The following is a 19,829-nucleotide window of genomic DNA, read 5'->3' on the forward strand; positions in this document are numbered from 1 at the left end:
TGAATTAATTTCTTGTTGGAAAGATATCATTTCTATAATTGAAAGCTGCAATCATTTTATATGCAACTGTACACCACCAAGTTAACATAACAATATCAGAGACAAAAATACAATAATTCATTGAATTATTGAAAAGAATGTGGTTAAAAATACTTGTTCTTAAGAGGACATAAGTTAAAGATTTTCACTGACCTGGTTCTTTCTTAGCTGAAGAGATCTATACATTAACTAATACACTTGAGTTCAAAACAGCTAGGTAATGATGAACTTATGTTCTAAAGTAAAAGCTATTAAAGAAAAATGATATATGCTACATATAAGCTTACATGTATTAGGTAAGAAGCCCTCAGAACTTCAGGAAAATTTTGAGGAAATAGAAAACAATTAGGTAAAACATAAACCTTTAAGCGGACATATTCAAGCTGAAGTATGAGGAAGCAATTGGCAATACTGGGTGTGCATGGGTGTCGGACAGTGAGAGAGGGAGAAGGCAGCAGAAAAAACAGGAAGTAAAAGGAAGGTAAGTTAAAACAATTAGAAGAAAAAAGCAGAAGAGGCTGTTTTTGATAAGATGTGGAAAGAACACAGTGGTAGCACTGTTTCTAAGGCATACCTTATCTTTAGGTACCGTAGTTCCCCAGTGGGTCTCTGTCTGGAGCAGGTCAGGTAGGAATTTTAGACCTGAGCCTGTGAGGCTCCACCCACCTGCCCAGGGAGCCTGCCCCGTGGCAAACCTTCACCCTTTCACCTCCCGGCTCTGGCCTCTTGCCACGGTGACAGGGTGCGTATTTCCCTGGGACACCCACGGAACGGCCACCGGAGGGAGAAAGGCCTCCTGCAATGCGCAGAGGGTGGGTAGGGATGCACAACTTCTAAATTTGAGCTCTAGGATTCCAGAGGGATTACGTTAATACCGATGGTGTCTCAGTCTCGAGCTATATTTAAATCCATCATGTTTGTATGATTAAATAAAAACCTGCTTGTGTTTTATTAAAAAATTAACAGCAAACAATTGAAAGAATCTTTATTGTAAACAATGGTCATTAATAGTTGTTACAAATTGAATTAACTGAAACTCAAAGTTAGCAATCTATATCAGATTAATCGGTTTATGTTTGTATGACGTAATTTGTAACCTTTGCCTCCTCAGCACTTTTGAAAAGATCACTAAATTTATTGGCATATCAGTGGTCTCTTTTTTGGCAGATTTAGTACCGGAACATTCTTACCCTCTTAAGAACACTCATTCAAAACTAGGTAGAACTCTCACCTTTGATCATCAGAGCTATTGCACAAAATTTGTTTTACAAAATTTGTAAAAAGAATACAAATAAGTATATTTTAGGTATTACAGACCATATACAGGCAGTCCCCACCCTGTGTTGTCTTTCATGTTCCTACCTACTCCCTGGACAGCTGCTAAAGCATCTTGCTTTCATCTCAAGGGTCTCTGTGACCACTGTATCACTTCTGAGGTGCCACTCTGACTTAAACAGGGATGTGCCTGCCCCCGTTGCCTGGGATCCTGTCTTTGTCATCCGCTTCCCCCAGTCTGCTGCTTGTCACATCTGTGCTCAGTGCAGGGGAGCGACAACTGACACAGAGAGTAAAGTTAACATTTCACTTTGTAGAAAAATGCCACCTGGTGGTCAGAATGAGTAGTGGAAGTTTTACTGTTACGCAGAACAGGTCACAGGTAAAATAGATGGTTTGTTCTCCCTCTGCTTTTCTGTGAATTCCACCTCTACATTTCAGGGAAAAGGCAAAGACGAACTTCAAAGTGTTCTCAAATACTATACCTGTTACCTTAACAATCAGTTTTATGAGAATGTGAATATATCCTCTTGTGTTAAAAGCACTTAATGGAAATGTATCAAGAACACAAGTATCTCTCAAAGGGAAGTAAAAATAGATTATTTCATGAATTACATTCAATAAATATGTTGTAAATAGTGTTCTGTAGTTTTTGTAAAATAGTTGAAGAAATTTTCAAAACAAATCTAAATAGAGCAGACAAGTAACAGATGTAAAATTTAAAAGTATACTAAACATCTAAAAGAACATTTCAGTGAATTTTTTCTGAATATCATTCAGAAATTAAATGGTACTGAATATATGAAAATAGATTCTGAATACTGCTACAACGAATAACACTCAGAGGTCATAAATTCCACTTTATCTTCATTTAAAAACTGCACTCAGTGTCACATAGTACGTCGGCCTCTGTTGTGGTCTACAGTCCCAAAGGCATGTGGTTTTGCTATCAAACAGTACCGTGGCCATGCTGAATGCAAATTGTTTTTGCACTTTCCTATCTACGCAGTTCACAGTGACCATGACAGTTCCAGTGACCATGATGGAACGCTGTTACACTGGAGTGCAGGCTGACCATACGCTTGACCACTGCCGCTTCTTGACAGCACACCACTCCGACATCCCTGTCCCTGATACTGTGCGTGTCTTAGTAATACCAGAGTGTTCCTTTCAAGTCAAATATAAAGTACATTGAAAGTTGCTGATTTGAGAGTGGTAAACCAGTACAATGGGATGGTGATATTAGAGCAGAGACATCAATTCTCATACTCAAAAATTACTTGTGTTACTTTCTGCAGGAGCGCCCTTTTAGTCCAGTGCTTCCCAACTGTTGTCAGGGCGTGACAGTTTAAAAAGGTAATATTTTTATGGTGCATGCCAGGGTGAACCCACCAGGCCATTCCTGGCCAGTGGACTTCCTGTGCCATGGTCTCCCCACTTCTCACTGTGTTGTCCTGAGGGCTGAGGGGATAAATATTTTGGCAACTCTTTTCCCCAGCTGAGGTGTTCCAGTGAGCCATGCCCATCAGTCAGAAACGGGTTAACCCATCACTAGGCCAAGCTGACCTCCCTGTGTCTGATGGAGCATTTTGGAATTGGCTTAGGATAGTTTAAAATCTAACAGGGATAGGCCACTTTTTTTTTTGATGTGAGATTGATCTGTTTGTTTATTTTTAAAAATAGAGTAAGCATACCTGCTTTGTTTCATTGTTATCTATGTGTTTAAATGAGTCTTTGTTGATCTTGTATAGTTTTAAATAATTAAAACTAATGCAGACAGTGAAAATAACAAGGTATTTGGAAGCAGGTACATCTAGATTTGAATCCCATCTCCGCTACTTTCTATGTGACATCAGGCAAGTTTCTGAACTTGCTGACCCTCCGTTTCCTGACGGCACAACTGTGATAAGGACACCTATGCACGAGCTCTGGTGAGAACGAGAGCCATGGCACACGCGATGCCAGGGCAATGCCGAGGGTGGCCAGATGCTTAATAGCTGTCCTCACTGCCTAGAAGGTAAAGCTAGGATGGTGTTTTAACTCCTGCCACCTTATGAACACGTAGCATGTGTTCATATTTAATGAGTAAACATTCTGTTAGAATATTTTCGTCCTAGTGCAGAACTAAGGGACCACAGTTTTTTACTGTCTCACATCCATGAAGTTCTTTAATGACTTCACTTGTGTGTGAGGATACGGCCGAAAGTCACTGCACTACAAGTCTGCCTTTCCTCTTAGAAAGCGAAAGACAGAGCGCACAGCATGCACTGGCGTGTACCCCTTCAGCGTCGGGAGTGGCCCACGCCCGTTAGTTACCAATAGCTTATCGGCAGTGAGGCAGAACCGGTGCTTCAGCCCTTTTGCACAAGACATAGTGGAATTTTAAGAACACTTTTTAAAAGATTAATTTTGATTTTATTCACTTCTGATCATTATCTCAGTAAAGAGTAACTTGAAGATCAGTGCAACTCAATGCAAGGTACTAGAATGTAGGCTTTCTGACAATATTTTAAATATGGAGATTATGTAATAGGTACAGTAGTGCTCTGCAGATAAAATAATCACCAGTTATCACAAACTTGGTAAAAACATAATTGCATGCATACTCTTAAAAAAAGTCAAGTCACGACATGAACACATCGAGGACCTCTCTGGACCTTCAACGGGCGCTCCCACAGGGGTTGTCTGCGACCTGGCAGCCCATGTTCTGGGCGGTCACTGGGACTTTGAAGAGCGTGCCATCGGCACACACGCAGAGCTTGTAGCGCACCCACTCGCCCGCCGCCAGCGGGTCCCCGCCAGAGGAGCTCGGCAGGCGGGTCGTGCTGACCGTCACGGTTCCGTTGAGGATGATGCTGTTTTCCTGTTGAGAGAATAATAATACAATTTGGTCACCTCCACAAATGGAGATACAACACATTTAATAAACAAAGCTTACGGGAATATTAGCAAGAAAAGAAGGCAGTAAGAAAGAGTGAACGCATGACCAAAACAACAACGAAGAAAACAAAACTGATGTCAAGATTAGTAACCTCTTAGTAATAGTTCACAATGTTTACCAACACACCTGTAACACAGTTTACTTCTCAATTAGTCAAAATTACATCAAAATGCCTAAGTGCATCATAAGGCTGATTTGATGAAGTCTCAGACCCTTTTATTTACTTTGTAAGAGAGTATTAACAAAGTTACTGATTGATAAGTTTCTGAGGTTGGTAAGAAAAAACATCTTCTCCCAGAGAAAATTAACTTTCATGTCCAATGCCTTCCCAAGACCAAGAATGAGGACTCGCACCAGGGAATTCCGAAGGCCGGGCGCTCCCCCTGGAAGCTGCCTGCAGGGTCCCCTCCTCAGGCCGAGTGCGCCGGGAACACCCTTGTCCTGGAGGCCCTTTCTTTTTGGGAACTCCTAAGCCCCTCTCCCCCTTCTTTCCTCTTTTTCCTTTGCTCCTTTTCATTCATGCAACAAATAATGATGCAACGTCTGCTACATTGTGGTAGACAGCATTCTAGGTGCTGGGGTACAGCAGCAGTCAGCAGACAGGCAAAGCCCGAGTCTTCCCACCGCTGACATTTAAGTGGGGCGGGGCAGACAATACATACACAGACAGTCACACACACAGGGCATCATCTGAGGAAAGTAAGTCAGGGAGAGGAGAGAGGGAGTGCCCAGGTGGGGGTTGTGCTTTACACGGCCTGGTCGAGGAAGGCCTCTCCGATCAGGTCCCTGTCCAACAGAAACTGGGTCACGAGCGGGAGAAAGCCACGTGCGTGATGGGGAAAAGCACTCTGGGCAGAGAAACCCACACACCCACAGGCACCACGGTGCAGCTGTGCCCAGGGGTCAGGAACGAGCAGGAGGCCGGTGTGGCTGAAGCAGAGAGAGGGAGGGGGGTGGACTGGTCAGGGATGGGCCAAAGAAATAGCGAGGGGGCAGATGTGTCAGGCCAGTGAATGGGCCTTGAATTGTATCCTGAACCCGAGGGGAAGCCATGTGGAGGGCCCTGAACAGGGAAGTGACATGACCTTTCAAAAAGGATCACTCTGGATGCTGCCTACAGAACTGACTACAAGGGTGAAGGAGGAAGCAGGGACCACTTAGGAAGCTGTTCCAACAGCACAGGCAGGAACCCGCTGTGGTTTACGCCACGGTGGTCATGGTCGTGGTGGCGGCCGAGCCTGAGGGCTTTGGTGATGGGCTGATAGTAACCACCTGGGGACCCTGGGAGAAATGAATGTTTGGGGAGGGAGGGAGAATATGAAGATTTTAGTATTGCTGAAGTTGAGATGCCTATTAAATATTAAAGTGGGGAAAGTAAGGAGGTAGTTGGATATGTGAATCTTAGTTCAAAAGAGAGATAAAAGCAGAAATTCCAAATCTGAGACTCATGAGCTTATAGTGGACATTTAAAGCAATGAGAAAACCTGGTTATGAAGTAATGAAAATAGCTCATCGACCAGGACTAAATAGAATTCTGTGATAAAATTTCCAATTTTGTTCCAATGCTGCCATCTTGTGGTTATTTAACATTATTTTCTTTAAATTGCTATACCAGTTACTTTTTAAAGCAGTTCGATAAAATTCTTACTAGTGACTAGCTCTACACTTAAACATAACCACTACTATTCACTGAATCACAAAGATAATTATCTTTTCTTTTTTTTTTTAAAGATTTTATTTATTTATTTTTAGAGAGGGAAGGGGGGAGAGAGAGAGAGAGAGAGAGAGAGAGAGAGGGAGGGAGAGAGAGGGAGAGAGAGGGAGAGAGAGAGAGAAGAGAGAGAGAGAGAAACATCAATGTGCGGTTGCTGGGGGTTATGGCCTGCAACCCAGGAATGTACCCTGACTGGGAATCGAACCTGCGACACTTTGGTTCCCAGCCCGCACTCAATCCACTGAGCTATCCCAGCCAGGGCTGATAATTATCTTTTCAATACTGACTTCTATTTCTTTAACTATGGAAAAACTGATACGTGTATAAATGCATTTCAAAGTATTTTAATATTTTCACATTAACAACAGGTAAAATTTCCAGGTGGAAAAGATGAAAGCTTTAGGCAACGTGCTAATGGCTAGGTACAAATCTACCACCTCTATTGCTTCTTTGCTGCATTTCTGGTGTAGAGAACCGCAGCCGCATGGGGACCATTCAACTCTGTTTTCTTAGAGGAACAGCTTCCTACTGCAGTGTATGAAAAAACAGTATTGTGACTGAATTTCTGGCAAGAATCACATTTTATGTTCATTTTCTTTACTTAGAGATTGAAATACGTACTTCAGGGAGAAAAAGCAGTTTATGAAAGTGAAAGAACTTAATTTTTAAAGTTCATTTTTTTCTAAGAACTATACAATTACATTTAAAAAAGGAAAGAAATTATTATAAAAGTCCTTTGGTTTAAGTGCACTTTTGTCATTTAATGCTTGGTAAAAAAAAAGTTAATTAGATTTAATTAAGTAGCATATAGCAGGTAACAAAAGACACCTTGAATAAACATGCTTTGACCAGAATTGTGAGCAGGTAGGACTTGTTCAGACTTATGGCTCCCTTACATGAAATATGTACCTTTTAAAATTCAGATATAATCTGTGAAGCACAAAGAAAGTCTCACTTTTTAAAAAAGATTTTATTTATTTATTTTTAGAGAGGGAAGGGAGGGAGAAACAGAGAGAGAGAGAGAACATCAATGTGCAGTTGCTGGGGGCCATGGCCTGCAACCCAGGCATGTGACCTGACTGGGAATTGAACCTGCGACACTTTGGTTTGCAGCCTGTGCTCAATCCACTCAGCTATGACAGCCAGGGAAAGTCTCACTTATTGAAAGCTAGAATACAAGCAAAATCTTTTCCATTTAGAATTTAATAACAAATGTATAAATAAAATTACATTTTTTATACATTTGCTAATTGATTTTCACATCACTGGATATAAAATCCAGAAAGGGATATGAAAAATCTTTTCTTTTTAAATCTTTAAAAAATATTTTATTTATTTATTTTTAGAGAGAGGAGAAGGGAGGGAGAAAGAGAGGAACAGAAATATCAGTGTGTGGTTGCCTCTTGTGTACCCGCTGCTGGGGACCTGACCCTCAACCCAGGCATGTGCCCTGACTGGGCATTAAACCAGCGACCCTTTGGTTCGCAGGCCAGCATTGAATCCACTGAGCCACACCAGCCAGGGTGGGATATGAAAAATCTTTAATTGAAAAGAAACCAAACAACTTCACAGAATGTATACTTACTTTGGTATTCTAGAATTTTCTTTTGAAAGTTTTGTTGTTGTTTTGGTTTTGGTTTTTGGATTTTATAATAATACAGGCATCATCACATAAACTTTTAAAAAACTCATTTAAAAATGACAGGCAAGCAGAAATAAAATAAAAATACAAATAAAAGTTATTTGTTACCCTGCTACCCATAGCTAACCATTGTTGACATTTGGCATGCCTTTCCAGATTTTATAAACATACATCTGTTCTGCAAAATAAAAATGAGTTATTTCACAAATTATTTGGTAACTTTCACTTCACAACCCATTTTGAACATGTTTCCATATCAAAAAATATACTACAATGCCATTTTAAATAATTTAATACACTATTTAATAATTTAATACACTATTTCACATTCAGATTTATGTACCCAAGAATCTAATAATTCTCTTAAAATTAAAGAAAAATACTCACTGCTTTTAACTCCACGTTACCACCCACGTGAAACTCAATGGTTTTGCCCATAATGAACACCCCTTCGTTTCCACGCACTACAGCACGTCCGTCAACTTTTATATTTAGATCACTGGTAGCATTGCTGGTAATCTGAAAATTCAAAAGAAAAGTAGTGAAAAGGCTTCCTAAATTAAAGTGAGAATTACTCTCAGAGACAGAGGCACAGGAGTTTCAGCCATGACACATGCAGGGCAAAGGTTTTCATTCACGTTTTACAGATGCTGAGGTGAAGAGAGGGCTTGACCACCACCACACACCTAGAATTCATCCTGTCCACTGTTCTGGGGTTCCTTTCGAGCCACCATGAAACAGTAAAAATCCCCTCTCACTTTGTACCTTTAGACCAGCGATTTTCAACTGGAGTGCCACAAGAATTTTAAAAGCATGCAATACCTGACTATTCAGTCAGGGGCACTCACTTCTTTCCCGTTAGATTGTCAAATAAAAAAATGACAACAGCCAACACAACCAAAACCATCTGATGTGAATGAAGCAAAAGTATACCTATACCTCTATTTTTTGTCAGATTGGCAAGAAATATATATTTTTTGGTGTGCTGCTGAATTTTAATAATTAGTTTTTGTGTGTCATGAGATGAAAAAGGTTGAAAACAGCTGCTTTAGACTGTAATTCTCTCCCATTAATAAAGTAAAGAAAATACATCATACCCTCTCCGTAGATGCTTTTTGAACATTCAAACTTTTCACTCCGCTTGGCAAATGAAACTCGTGAGTTTCATAGTCTGTGCTGAATAAAATATTTTGAGTCCTTGGGTCAAAAAACTGCATACCGATGTCACTTGTAATAGAAGTTTTGTTCTTTTCTACACTGAGTTTTGTTGTTCCTTGCTGAAAAACAATCTTCAGAAAAACACTTTATTATGATTATGTTTTCAAAGAATACTTTGAAATTCACCAAGGACATTAGAAGAACACTGTACAATATCAGACTAATTTCAGATAAGTTTAACTGTGTCTATCTGTCCTCCTCCACCCACTTAGCAGAGAGATTCTTTGACGCGGGGGCTCACCTACACGTTTGCTGTACGGCTCTGCGCAAACGCAGGTCGCACAGACCACAGGCCCGGAGGCCAGCGACGGGCAGGGAAGGCGAGGGCGCCTCCTTCAGGTTCTCCGCGGTTAAAACCCTGCGCTACAGCCGCCCGTCGGCAGGGGCTGCCCCGCCTACATTGGCACATTCTCTTCTAGACTCCCAGAAGCTACAGGGTATTCTAACCTGGGAAGGTACTTTTTAAAATGCTTTTTTTTTTTTGTATACAGAAGGAGTAAACTATGAATTCTTATAGTAATTATATCTATCACAGAACAAGTGACCATGAACAAAACCTAGAATATTAAGAAAACATCTAACATTAATAAATTGTAAAACCAACAATAATATTAAATATATTTATGAATTTTTCTCTAAAGGAAAATATCCATTTCCAACCATCAGATTAGTTTGTTCATGAAAAACTTTTCCCTCATGCCCCTCAATCAAACGCGGTGGCTTACAGGTTGGTTGTTGCCGGTGATGACCAGGTTCTCGTTCCGCCGGCCCCCGACCGTGCTCTTGTAGAGCGGGTGGATGACTCCCATGTCCGACACCTGCTTGAATCGCAGCAGGCCGCTCTCGTGAAACTCCATGCTGTCGCAGCCGTTGGGGCCGATGCGGATCACCGCCCAGATGACCAGGGTGATCTGCAAAGGGACCCGAGCCCGCTGTTAGTAGGCAGCCAACACTGACCAGGATTGGGAAACACGCTGGAGGAATAATCACCAAAGGTTAAAACTTCTTAAAGTGTTTCCGCGTGAGATGAACTTATCGGTGGGTTTTCCACGTACAGACAAGACCGGTTCCGGTCTACCAGGACGTTACACGCGCACACCTGGAGGCTGGAAGGGCTGCAAGGTCCGCGAGAGGGAAAGAGCCGTGTATTTCTCCCACCCTCCCTCTCTCGCCCAGGGGCAACCCCCTTCAGCAGTGTTACCGATTTTGCTGGGAATATATCTTCATCTTTTAAAATAATATCTGTGCATCATTTCTTCTCTCATCAATTTTAGGGTTTAATCCATTCATTTCCTATTGTAACAGGTAAGAATTTTAGCTCCTTTATATTTCTTCTGCCCCAACTTCAGGCTCAAATTCTGGTCGAATCCACGTTTAGCATTTTCAGTTTATGAGCATGTAAATACTACTCACTGCTGAGCCCAGTACTATACTATGACAGCAGTTGCTTTCTGGTACTTTGTGTGTCTCTCCGAGTTGGATAGTCTTCCCTTCATCTGCTTAGTTTCTTTGAAAATCTGACTAAATCTTTTCAAACTCTCCAACATTTTTGTCAAATGTCTCCCAATAAAATGGTCTAGAAGTCCAAACCTCTCAGAGAACTTAGGAGTGCTATTTTTCTCTCCCGGGAGCCCCTGTCTTCTCAAACTGAGATCTGGATCCCACTCGGGGGTCCGCTGAGCAGCTGTGGCCGGGAACCTGTTCTTTGCTTTTGCGCTGGGGCCTCCTGTAGTCCTTCTCCCTGCAGATGCCCCGTGTCCCGTGTCCCATGTCCTTGTCTTCAACGTTCTTGCTCTGGTACCTCCTTCTGGTGGAGCACATCCTCCTGTGGCTTCCTTAGACAGAATGTATGTGAAGTAAAAAGTTTTGAGAGTGTTCATGTCTAAAAAATGTCTTTATAATCCCTCACATTTGACAATAGGCTAGCTTTGTGTATGTTTCCAGATTTGAAACTGTTTTCTCTCCAAATTGTGAAGGTCCTTGCCTATGTACCTTCTAGTTTCCAGTGCTGCGTTTGACGGGTCTGATGCCACTCTGATGTTCTATTCTCTATACATAACCTGTTTCTTTTCCTCTGGAAGATTTTAGGGTCTTCCCTTTACTCCTGGGTCAGTTTCACAGTGACGGCCTCGGCATGAGTCTTTTCTGCGTGTTACTCTGGACCCCGTATGGTCCTTTCAATCTGTTCTAGGAAGTTTTCTTAACTTACTTGTTTGAAAACTTTCTCCCCAGTGTGTTTCCTCTTCTCTCTTTCTGAAACACCTGTTAACAGAATGTTACAGTTCCTGGATTAATTCTTAATGTTGTTAAACTTTCCAAAAGAGTTCCTTTTCTTTTCTTTGTCTTCCAATATCTATCTATCTATCTATCTATCTATCTATCTAGTTCTGTGTGTTCTTTATTCTTTAATTGCTCCTTGTTTTATGGATGCAATATCCGCTTTTCTCTGAAGATACTGATTTTAGTTTTTTTTTAAAGTTTTCTGTGATTTGTTTATCTTCTTGCATTCCTACTTTTCCCATGGTTTGGATGTTTTTTATCACTATCATTTTTCAGTTCTTGGAGCTTTCCAAAAAAAATATATTGATCCCTGGAGGCTCTGTGTTCATAACTAACAGTGAGGCTGCAAAAAGTCCACAGGAAGTTCTGTGTGGGGTGGGCTTGTGACTGAGGCCTCTCGTGCCTTTTTCACTGGGACCTGCCAAGCGTCAGCATCGTCAGGTCTTTTCCCTAGGTGTCTTGGTTTCTCCGGAGGAGCTTCAATCTCTTGCCCAGGGGATATAAGCTTGGTGCCAGGAAGCTGGAGGTGGAGGATGAGGATGAGGGAGCCTGGGAAGGCAATGTCGGTACTCAGGATTCAGACTTCCCAGCCTCTCAGTGCAAGAGCCTCAGGCGGTAAGGAGCCTCTCCAGTTCCGTGTTTCCTCGAGTGGAGTGAGGAGGGCTGTCTGACTGCTGGCTAGAAGGGAGGGGAAGGCCAGGGATCTCACGGCTCCTTCTACAGACTTTTCAAGCAAGCTCTGTTTTCAATTCTTGCCTCACCCTTGCTTTTCCAAGTTCCTGTACTTCTCAGTCCTGAAGCTTCTCAGGATTCCGCAAGGCACTTCCACCAGCACACCTGCCACCCCTCCCCAGCACACACAGCAGCTTCTTTCCTCTGGTAAGTCATTTGCTGCTCCTCCTCCCCAGTTTTGTCTGTGTACATTATGATTTAGGATTTCAGTTGCCTCCCACTTTCTCCCAAGATATTTCTTGGAAGATACGGACATTTTATGTGGGATGAGCTTTTTTTTAGAGAGAAATGGAATGAAAATGGCTCTAATCTGCCACCTTAATCAAAAGTTTCCAATAAGATAAATGAACAAAATAAAATAGCTTTGGAATATGTGCTCCTAAGCTATTTACAGTACCAGCTCTTTTTAAGTAAAGAATTAGACAGAGTTTTAGTTGTACGTAAACACAAAGGACTGGCTTAAAGTATTACAAGTAAAAAAATAAGCGATATCGCCTTAGAACCGCTGAAGTCCATGTTCATAGTCTTAGGTGTACCAACAATCACTCTCTGAAAATTTAACGCTTGGATTAAAAGTGTTCTTCCATAAAAAAACAAGTATCTTTGAAAAAGGCAACACGCCACGTCCCCAGCACTTCTGTGTAATCCAGCATCCCAGACGCTTCCTCTTTGATGGCAGAGATTTAAGGCTGTAAGATGTCATCCCTCACTGCCCCCCACGGGTTTTCAACTTCAAAGCTCTAGCTGGGAAGACAAGACTAAGTGTGGGAAAAATGGAACAAAAAGAGAAAGGGTTACATTTTTTAGGAGAGGTGAAGCAGTAAAATCATTTCGGCAAAGGCCTCTTCTATTGAGTTGATTCTAACCTTTTAAAAGGCCTTTAAAGGGAAGAATCCATGAACACTTTTTTTTAATACAATGAATACATGGCAGTTTTAGTGTACTAACATATATGCATATATACTCAATATGAGATACAACATGTTTAGCAAGCAGGAAGTAAGAGGGTCCCAAAAGACAAGAAAGGAATAAAGCCCACGATGTCACTGACAAACGGAAGCAAACTCCCTGCATAATGAAAAACCACAGTCTGCACTCTGTACTCACAGTCAGGTTGATGACAGCCAGGATGAACAAGAGGACAATCACGCAGATGGCCAGGTTGCCCTTCCTCCCTCTCAGGCCCGTTTTGTGGAGGCGATCCTCGTCGATCGGAATATACCCGGCTTTGAAGTTACTGTTGTGCTCTTTATTGACGTTCCTCCTCTCGACAGCCTTCTCACGCATGGACTTCTTTACAGGGCCATTGGAGCTTTGCTAAAACAAAGTACAACATGTTGGAACAGCTGCATGCTCTCTTTTTGATACATTCGCTTATTAAGTGCATGTTTGTAACCAAAGAAAGCTGACTTGGTCAGTGATGCATTTTCCACGAACAAACTTCAGATTACAGATTACGTTGGGTCTCAGGCTCCAAGCATGGACACTGCATGGATCACGGTGTTGGGGGGCAGGGAGTAGAGAACTCTCCGTGAGACCATGATAGCTCATTTCCCCTCTCTGCTTTGAATTGTCCTACTTTAGCAAAGCGTACGGTTAGCTCATTTGGGGGAAGAGTGGACATATATATTCTATAGTGGGTAATCTTTTTATTACTGATTTATTAGTAGTATTTTAATACCCTTTTTATTGTTTTCCAAGTACAGTTGTCTCCATTTTCCTGCCACCACTTCCCCCCATCCACTCCCCCCTCACCTACCCGCCACCCTCCTCCTTCCGCTTTGTCTTTGTTCGTGGGCCCTTCATTTATTGTTATTTTTAATTATATATGTTTCCATTTACATGAAAAGAATTTGGAAATGCTGGCAGACTTTGTTATTTATCAAAACTAAAAACTGGCTAAGTTAACATTGCCCTAGACCGGCAGTTTTTAGAGTGTGGGCTGGGGAGTCCTGGAGGGGTCCCGTGAACCCTCTCAGGGGTCTGGAGGGTGAAAACTATTTCCAAAATAATGCTAAGATGTGATTTCCCCTTTTCACTCCCCTCTCATGAAGGCACAGTGGCGCTTTCCCCAGGCTCCATGCCCACATGTGATGACATCGCTGCTCTAACAGCTCAAGAAATTGTGCTTTGTGTATTCCTGTGTTAAAATCTTTTTCAGTTTTAATTTCTAGTACTGTAAATATCAATGGCTATAACCCACGTAAACAAAAGCTTTTAGGGACCCTCAGTAATTTTTAGGAGTATAAGCAGGATTCAGGACCAGAAAGTTCGAGAAGGTGACGTGGACTACGGCTGCACAACACGTTAGGTGTTAACCTGGTACCTCACCAACACAAAGGGAATGGGTAGGAGTGGATCCTGCCCGACGTACATGTGCTTTAGAGCTCTCAGAAAGCTCATTTATTGAGTAGGCATTTATTAAGCACGTTATGCTTAAACATCAACACCATAAATAGGAAAACGAAAGAAATACAGGACAGGATCCTTACCACTTAGACATTACAAATGTGATGTGGGTACATAAAACAGTAGTGCAGTCAAGCATTCTGTATGGTCAGGTGCCAGAATCAACAGTATAGACAGTACATGCTGTGGAGTTTAATGGGGGGAGAGACAGGATGGCTTGGTGTTGTCAGGGAAACCGGCCAGAGGCACTTGGTAGGATCTGGCAATTCAGGGAGAATAAAGTAGGAAAAGAAGGGTAGCTTGTGAACATTCTTGCACCGCTGGGTGCAAATGCTAGTCTTTATGTCTGTTTCATTGGGAGTCGTTGGAAGTTTTTGAACAAGAATGGCATGTTTCAGGGCGCTAAATGTGGGGGCATTTGTAGGAGAGCTAGGAAATGCAGCTTCCAGGAAGTAGGCTGTTGGGATGTTGCAGGAATAGAGGTTTGTGGTAATGAAGTCCTGAACTAGGATGGGATGAGAAAGGACAGATAAAAAATATGCTTCAAGAGAAAAGTACAGTGAACTTGTAGCCACGTCAAGAAAAAGAGTCTCGTGTCTACTAAATGGTGACTAGCTCAATATGGGGAATGAAGGAGGGAGGAGGTACCGCATGTGGCATTTGAACAGAATCAGAAATGACCACATGACTCAAAGGCGGCGGGAAGGATGCAGGGGAATATTAGCCCATCAGGACTAGAGATAAGGCTTGAGAGCCCCCAGCGTTGAGGTAAGTTACATCTGTGAGACATAATATTGAGAAACTAAATGTGCAGAAACAAAGGAAAAATAAGAAATGTAATGAATGGTAAGAAAATCTGGGATGTACAGTGTTGCTGAACTTGATTTCTTAGGAAGTGCCTCCATAACTTTCAGAGATGAACTTCGTATAGCAAATTGGTAAATAGCCTGGAAAAGATGCCAGCATAGCACACATCTATTTTCGAGTCTGGAAGAAGAGCGGGGGGAAAGGAAGAAGATTGTATCCAAAGACTTATGCACTGTCAGAGGAGAATCGTGCTTCTCTTGATTTAGTGCCTTTTCTCCCTCCCCCAGTTTGGGGGAAGACTTGCATGGTTCATGGCAGAGGCAAACATGTCAAGAGAGGCAGACCGAAGATCTCAAAGCAGAGCAGGGCAATGTGGGAAACGAGACCCTGCGGGAGCAGCGAAGTGACGGAGTACAGGAGAAAGAGCAGTCTTCAAGGTTGGGCCCCCACGTCACTGAAATGGTTCACACGAGGAAGGGCAAACATTCTTCTTTTTCCTAAGAATGTTAAAGGCAAGGTCATCTCGTGTAAGGGGTAGCAGGGTGCTTGATAGCTTGTAGAAAAAGACAGGAATAACCATGGCGAGTAACATGGTAGATAAAAATTGTAAAATTCCACAAAGCAGTAAGGAAGGCTGGGTAGAAGATAATTCAATCTACTCGCAGGTTTTTTTCACGAAGCAGAATGCGGAACGCAGTTGTGGAGGTTGCGCGGCTGCACGCGGTGCCACACCTGTGAGGTGCACTGGAGCTGCGGATGTTTTAGCATCGCATACCCATCTTGATAGTTCTCCCTGAACGTAGTAAAATACCTTGAGAGTGTGCTTTCTTCTAATTTTCATAGACCCTTGTGACAGTGCGGATAGGTGGGCAATTTAAATCTTCACCAGATTGAATACAGGTCTACATAAAGGAGGGCAGGAGGGCAGGGGAGAACTCACCCCTGCTGCATGCATTCTTTACTCTTCTCTGCCAGCTCGTGTGCGTCATTATATTCACTGGATGCATTTAACAGTTACTGAAGAGTGACTATATGCCAGACGCTCAGACTGCCAAGATGAGCAAGATATAGCACCTACCCTCAACGAATTTGCAAGCAAGTAGGGTAGTCAGACAAGGTCAGAACCATCTGCACTTCAACACAGCGAGTGCCACAGTGAAGCAGTGCACAGAACACCGAAAGGGTACATGCGAGGAGTGCAATTGTACTTAGTGAGCAGGGGCATCGGTTGAAGGTTTTTAAGACAATTTGAGGTTTCAGTTGAATCTTGAACCAGATAAACAGGTGTTAGTCAGGCAAAAAGTGCAGAGAAAGGGATTCCGGGCAGAGGAACAGTATGGCAATTCTGGCAACAAATATCTCCAGGCAAACTAGTTCTGTAGCTTCATGTGGGTGGTGAAGAGGGTAAGTACAGGAATGGGGGAAAATGAGGTCAGAGATGTTGTCAGAGGCCAGGAAATGAATGGACATAAGCACCATGTCAAGAACAATGGACTTCATCTTTACGGTGATGGGGAACTACCAAAAATTTAAAAATTTAAAGTATGTTAGTGACACAATCAGATTTGCATTATAGCAAAATCAACCCCAAAAGGAGATGAGCTGGAATAGAAGAGTTTAGGGTTGAAGAAAGCAACAGCAGGCTTCTCTAACAGTCCCAAATGAGGGTCTGACCGAACGTTGGCATCGGACATGAAAAGGTGGGGCAGAGGTGTGACTCGGCAGGACTGGCAGGACCTGGTGAAGGACTGGATGTGAATGAGACCAAGTGGGATCTGAGGTCACTACCTGGTAGAACCTGCTGCAGAGCTAGTGGGATCTGAAGGAGAAGGGACAACGTGGGGTTCTTCGTTCAAACACCAAGCCTGGGACAGCACAGCATTAGAAAAAGTGCGGGTTCCTTCCCAGCACCCCTAAGCTGGCCTAGATCCCAAGTTCCTGGCTAGGTTAATCAGGAGAATGAATGGTTGTAGCCCTTTTAATAGCAAACATAGTACAATCCAGTTTTGAACATTGTGAGTGTGAACTGCCCCTGGAAAATGCAGTTAAATTCAGGGCTAGAGACATAGATGCATAACTTTGAAGTGGAGATGGACGGATGGGTCACACTGCTGGTTTATGTGCAAAGCAAGAGTAAAACCTTGGTGGAACCTCAAGAACATCAATAGGTGATGAAGACTCAAAAAGAACTATTTAAAACAGAGGCTGATAAATTAGGAGGGAAATCAGGAAAGTCAAAGAACAATTTTAATCTCAACAACTCCAAGCTTTGTCTTCTTTTACCTATTCTATTCTATTCTATTCTATTTATTCTACTCTATTCTATTCTATTTATTCTACTCTACTGTGTTCTACTGTTACAACCTGTAGCTTGCCTATTGTCTTTAGCTGATTGTTCTGCATTTGTTAGGCAATTTGACTTTAAGCTCCCTGAAGGCAGATTTTGTGTCTTCTATGTTTTATATCCATTAGAATGACTCCTCCAGTGATGTACGTATGTATGTATGTATCTATCTATCTAATAGGTCTCTGAAAGCAGTTAATTACCTAAGAAAATCTTTCCAGAAAAAACAAAAGATTTTCTGGAAACAGAATGTTGGTTACTTGATTCGTATTTTTTAAACAATATATAAGAATAGGACATTTTCAAAAGAAACTAGCTCATCATAGTTGTTTCTTTCCTAAAGGGAAAATACCAGTTAAAGGGAAAAAAAGTGATCATGAAAATTATTTTTGTTATAAGAGATCACTCTAGTAACTATAAGTATATATATTTACATACACATATTCTAAGTTACAAGATCACAATGCAGATCAGGAAATACTAGATAAAGCATTTTAAAAAATTCTTTTAAACCAGTCGGACAGGAGACAGTTTTATACTGGTGACTAACGCTCCCAAAACCAAAGCGCAGACGACGCCTGGACGTCTGCATATCCCTGTGGGGGATGGCAGAAACAAGACGTGGCCGCGAGCGGACACCGGGCGACAGCTGACTGTTTCTTGGCTGCAGTCAGGGGAGTCTCGGGCTGAGGCTATTTTTACCCGCATCTTCTCTGGCCACGGAACGGGGCGCGCCCTGGCGCAGGCTCCGGGCTGCCACGCCGGGTCCGGACTCAGCACAGCGATCCCTGCACTCCCGGCCGAGGGACAGCCAGGCAAGGCCCAGGGCAGCGGCTTGCTCCCCCTCCCTGCTCCGGAGCCTCGGCCCGGGGTGCAGCCTGGCCTTTGCCAGCATCCTGGGTGCGGACAGCTCCTCCCGCCCCGCCCCGCCCAGCCCTGCTGAGCCGGGCTCCACGGCGCCCAGCCTCAGCCCACCCACACGCCCTTGCCCCCCACCAGCCAGCACTCAGCGGGCCCCAGGGGCAGGGACCCCGGCGCGCCTGCCCCTCCAGCCCCCGGCCGCGGCGGGGCTCACAGACCTGCTCGGCCGCCGCAGCAGCCGCTGCTGCCGCCATCTTCCAGCGCCCACAGTCGCCACCGCCTGCCCCGCCGCCGCGGCTGCACCCCGAGCGCCTGCGCCTGCGCCCTGGAGCCGGGGGCGGGAGGGGGCCCCGCCGCTCACCGCTCTCCTGCTACCCCGCCGGGGGAGTGGGCTTTGGAGCCCCCCAGAGCTGCAAGCGCACACGCTCTGCCACCCCCTGCACCAGGGACTGTGGCCCCGGGAACATTTTCTCACGCACACGGGGAGTCCTCGTGACCTGGGCCAACTCTGGATTCTCCCCAAAGGGCGCGAGGACGCCTCTCCCTTTCCCCTCCGTTCCCGCTCATGCAGGGCTGGTGCCATCCCGGGCTGGACATTCTCGTTAGGTCACCGGCCCAAGTCTCCAGGCGGGCTGGAAAGGGGCATTTTTGAGAGTACACGTGGGCGAAGACAGGGGTTACAATGTGAAAAGGAGGAAAGAAATCGCCAATTAACCAGCTAAAAACTTCAGAACAAAAGTCCTCAAGGAAGACAGCCATTCAGGGATGCTTCTTACCTTCGGAGGACCCATAAAGTCTCATGCTTTTTTTCTGTGGCATTGGGGGTCGTACATCCCAGGGAACCTAATTTAACAGATATGCTGCCCAGAAGGGAGCACCCAAATGCACAGGTCACTTGAGTACTCACTCCTTGTTCCTGGTCCTCAGTATGATCCAGTAATCCTCTTGGTTTTTTGTTTGTTTGTTTGTTTGTTTTTGTTTTTAATGCAGTGAGGGCAATAGTAACCAAGGTGCAAAAACTGTTTATCAGGGGGCTGAAACCACTTCTAATAAGCACCTTTGGGCCCTAGGGTTGCCTAATTCAGCAGGAAGCACCAAAGAGACTAGCTGGCAAAACCTTTCTCTAGGAACTATATCAGTTTGGCTCTTTGATGTCTGGAGCCATTATTTCACTGCTCAGCCTACTTACATCAGAGGATTGCTGTGAATTTTAAACAGATAATCGGTTGCATAATAAGCCCCTCAAAAACTTTTCCCTTCTCTCTCCCGACTTTGGCTAATGTGGTCTTTTCAAAATATATTATCATCAAACTTTTTTTTTGAAATAATATTTACAGACTACTGTGTACCTGGCAATACCTCTTTAATTCTCTCCACTGTCATATGGGATAAATCATATTATCTCCATTTTACAAATGAAGAAATCAAGACTCATACAAGTTAAAAGACTAACCAAGTTTATGACTAATAAAGAGCTAGGATGGAACCTAGGTCCACCTGATTAAAGTCTTTGCTCTTTCTATCATATAAGAATATTTAAGTCCGCATTTTCTTTGGCCTGTTGCAT

The 19,829-nt window shown here is 43.3% G+C and overlaps 1 protein-coding gene across 1 annotated transcript; it reads right to left on the reverse strand.

Annotated features, from left to right (window-relative positions):
* Positions 1-1,004: 1,004 nt before the first annotated feature.
* SGCB (sarcoglycan beta) lies at positions 1,005-18,687 on the reverse strand. Its single transcript, XM_045834582.1, has 6 exons — positions 18,481-18,687; positions 12,949-13,158; positions 9,555-9,740; positions 8,709-8,900; positions 7,999-8,130; positions 1,005-4,177 (listed from the first exon to the last, which is right to left on the reverse strand). The coding sequence occupies exons 1-6, from the start codon at positions 18,514-18,516 to the stop codon at positions 3,974-3,976; spliced, it is 960 nt and encodes a 319-aa protein (XP_045690538.1). The 5' UTR covers positions 18,517-18,687; the 3' UTR covers positions 1,005-3,973.
* Positions 18,688-19,829: the final 1,142 nt, after the last annotated feature.

The sequence above is a fragment of the Phyllostomus hastatus genome, unplaced genomic scaffold, assembly GCF_019186645.2.
Source record: "Phyllostomus hastatus isolate PE091 unplaced genomic scaffold, TTU_PhHast_1.1 phas_contig_196, whole genome shotgun sequence".
Lineage (NCBI taxonomy): Eukaryota > Metazoa > Chordata > Mammalia > Chiroptera > Phyllostomidae > Phyllostomus > Phyllostomus hastatus.

Coding starts and splice junctions, on each gene's coding strand:
- SGCB (XM_045834582.1), bottom strand. CDS start 18,516: ATGGCGGCAGCAGCGGCTGCTGCGGCGGCCGAGCAG. Junction 13,159..18,480: donor CTGCTGCGGCGGCCGAGCAG/GTCTGTGAGCCC, acceptor ACTTTGTTTTAG/CAAAGCTCCAATGGCCCTGT. Junction 8,901..9,554: donor TCACCGGCAACAACCAACCT/GTAAGCCACCGC, acceptor GTTTTTCTGAAG/ATTGTTTTTCAGCAAGGAAC.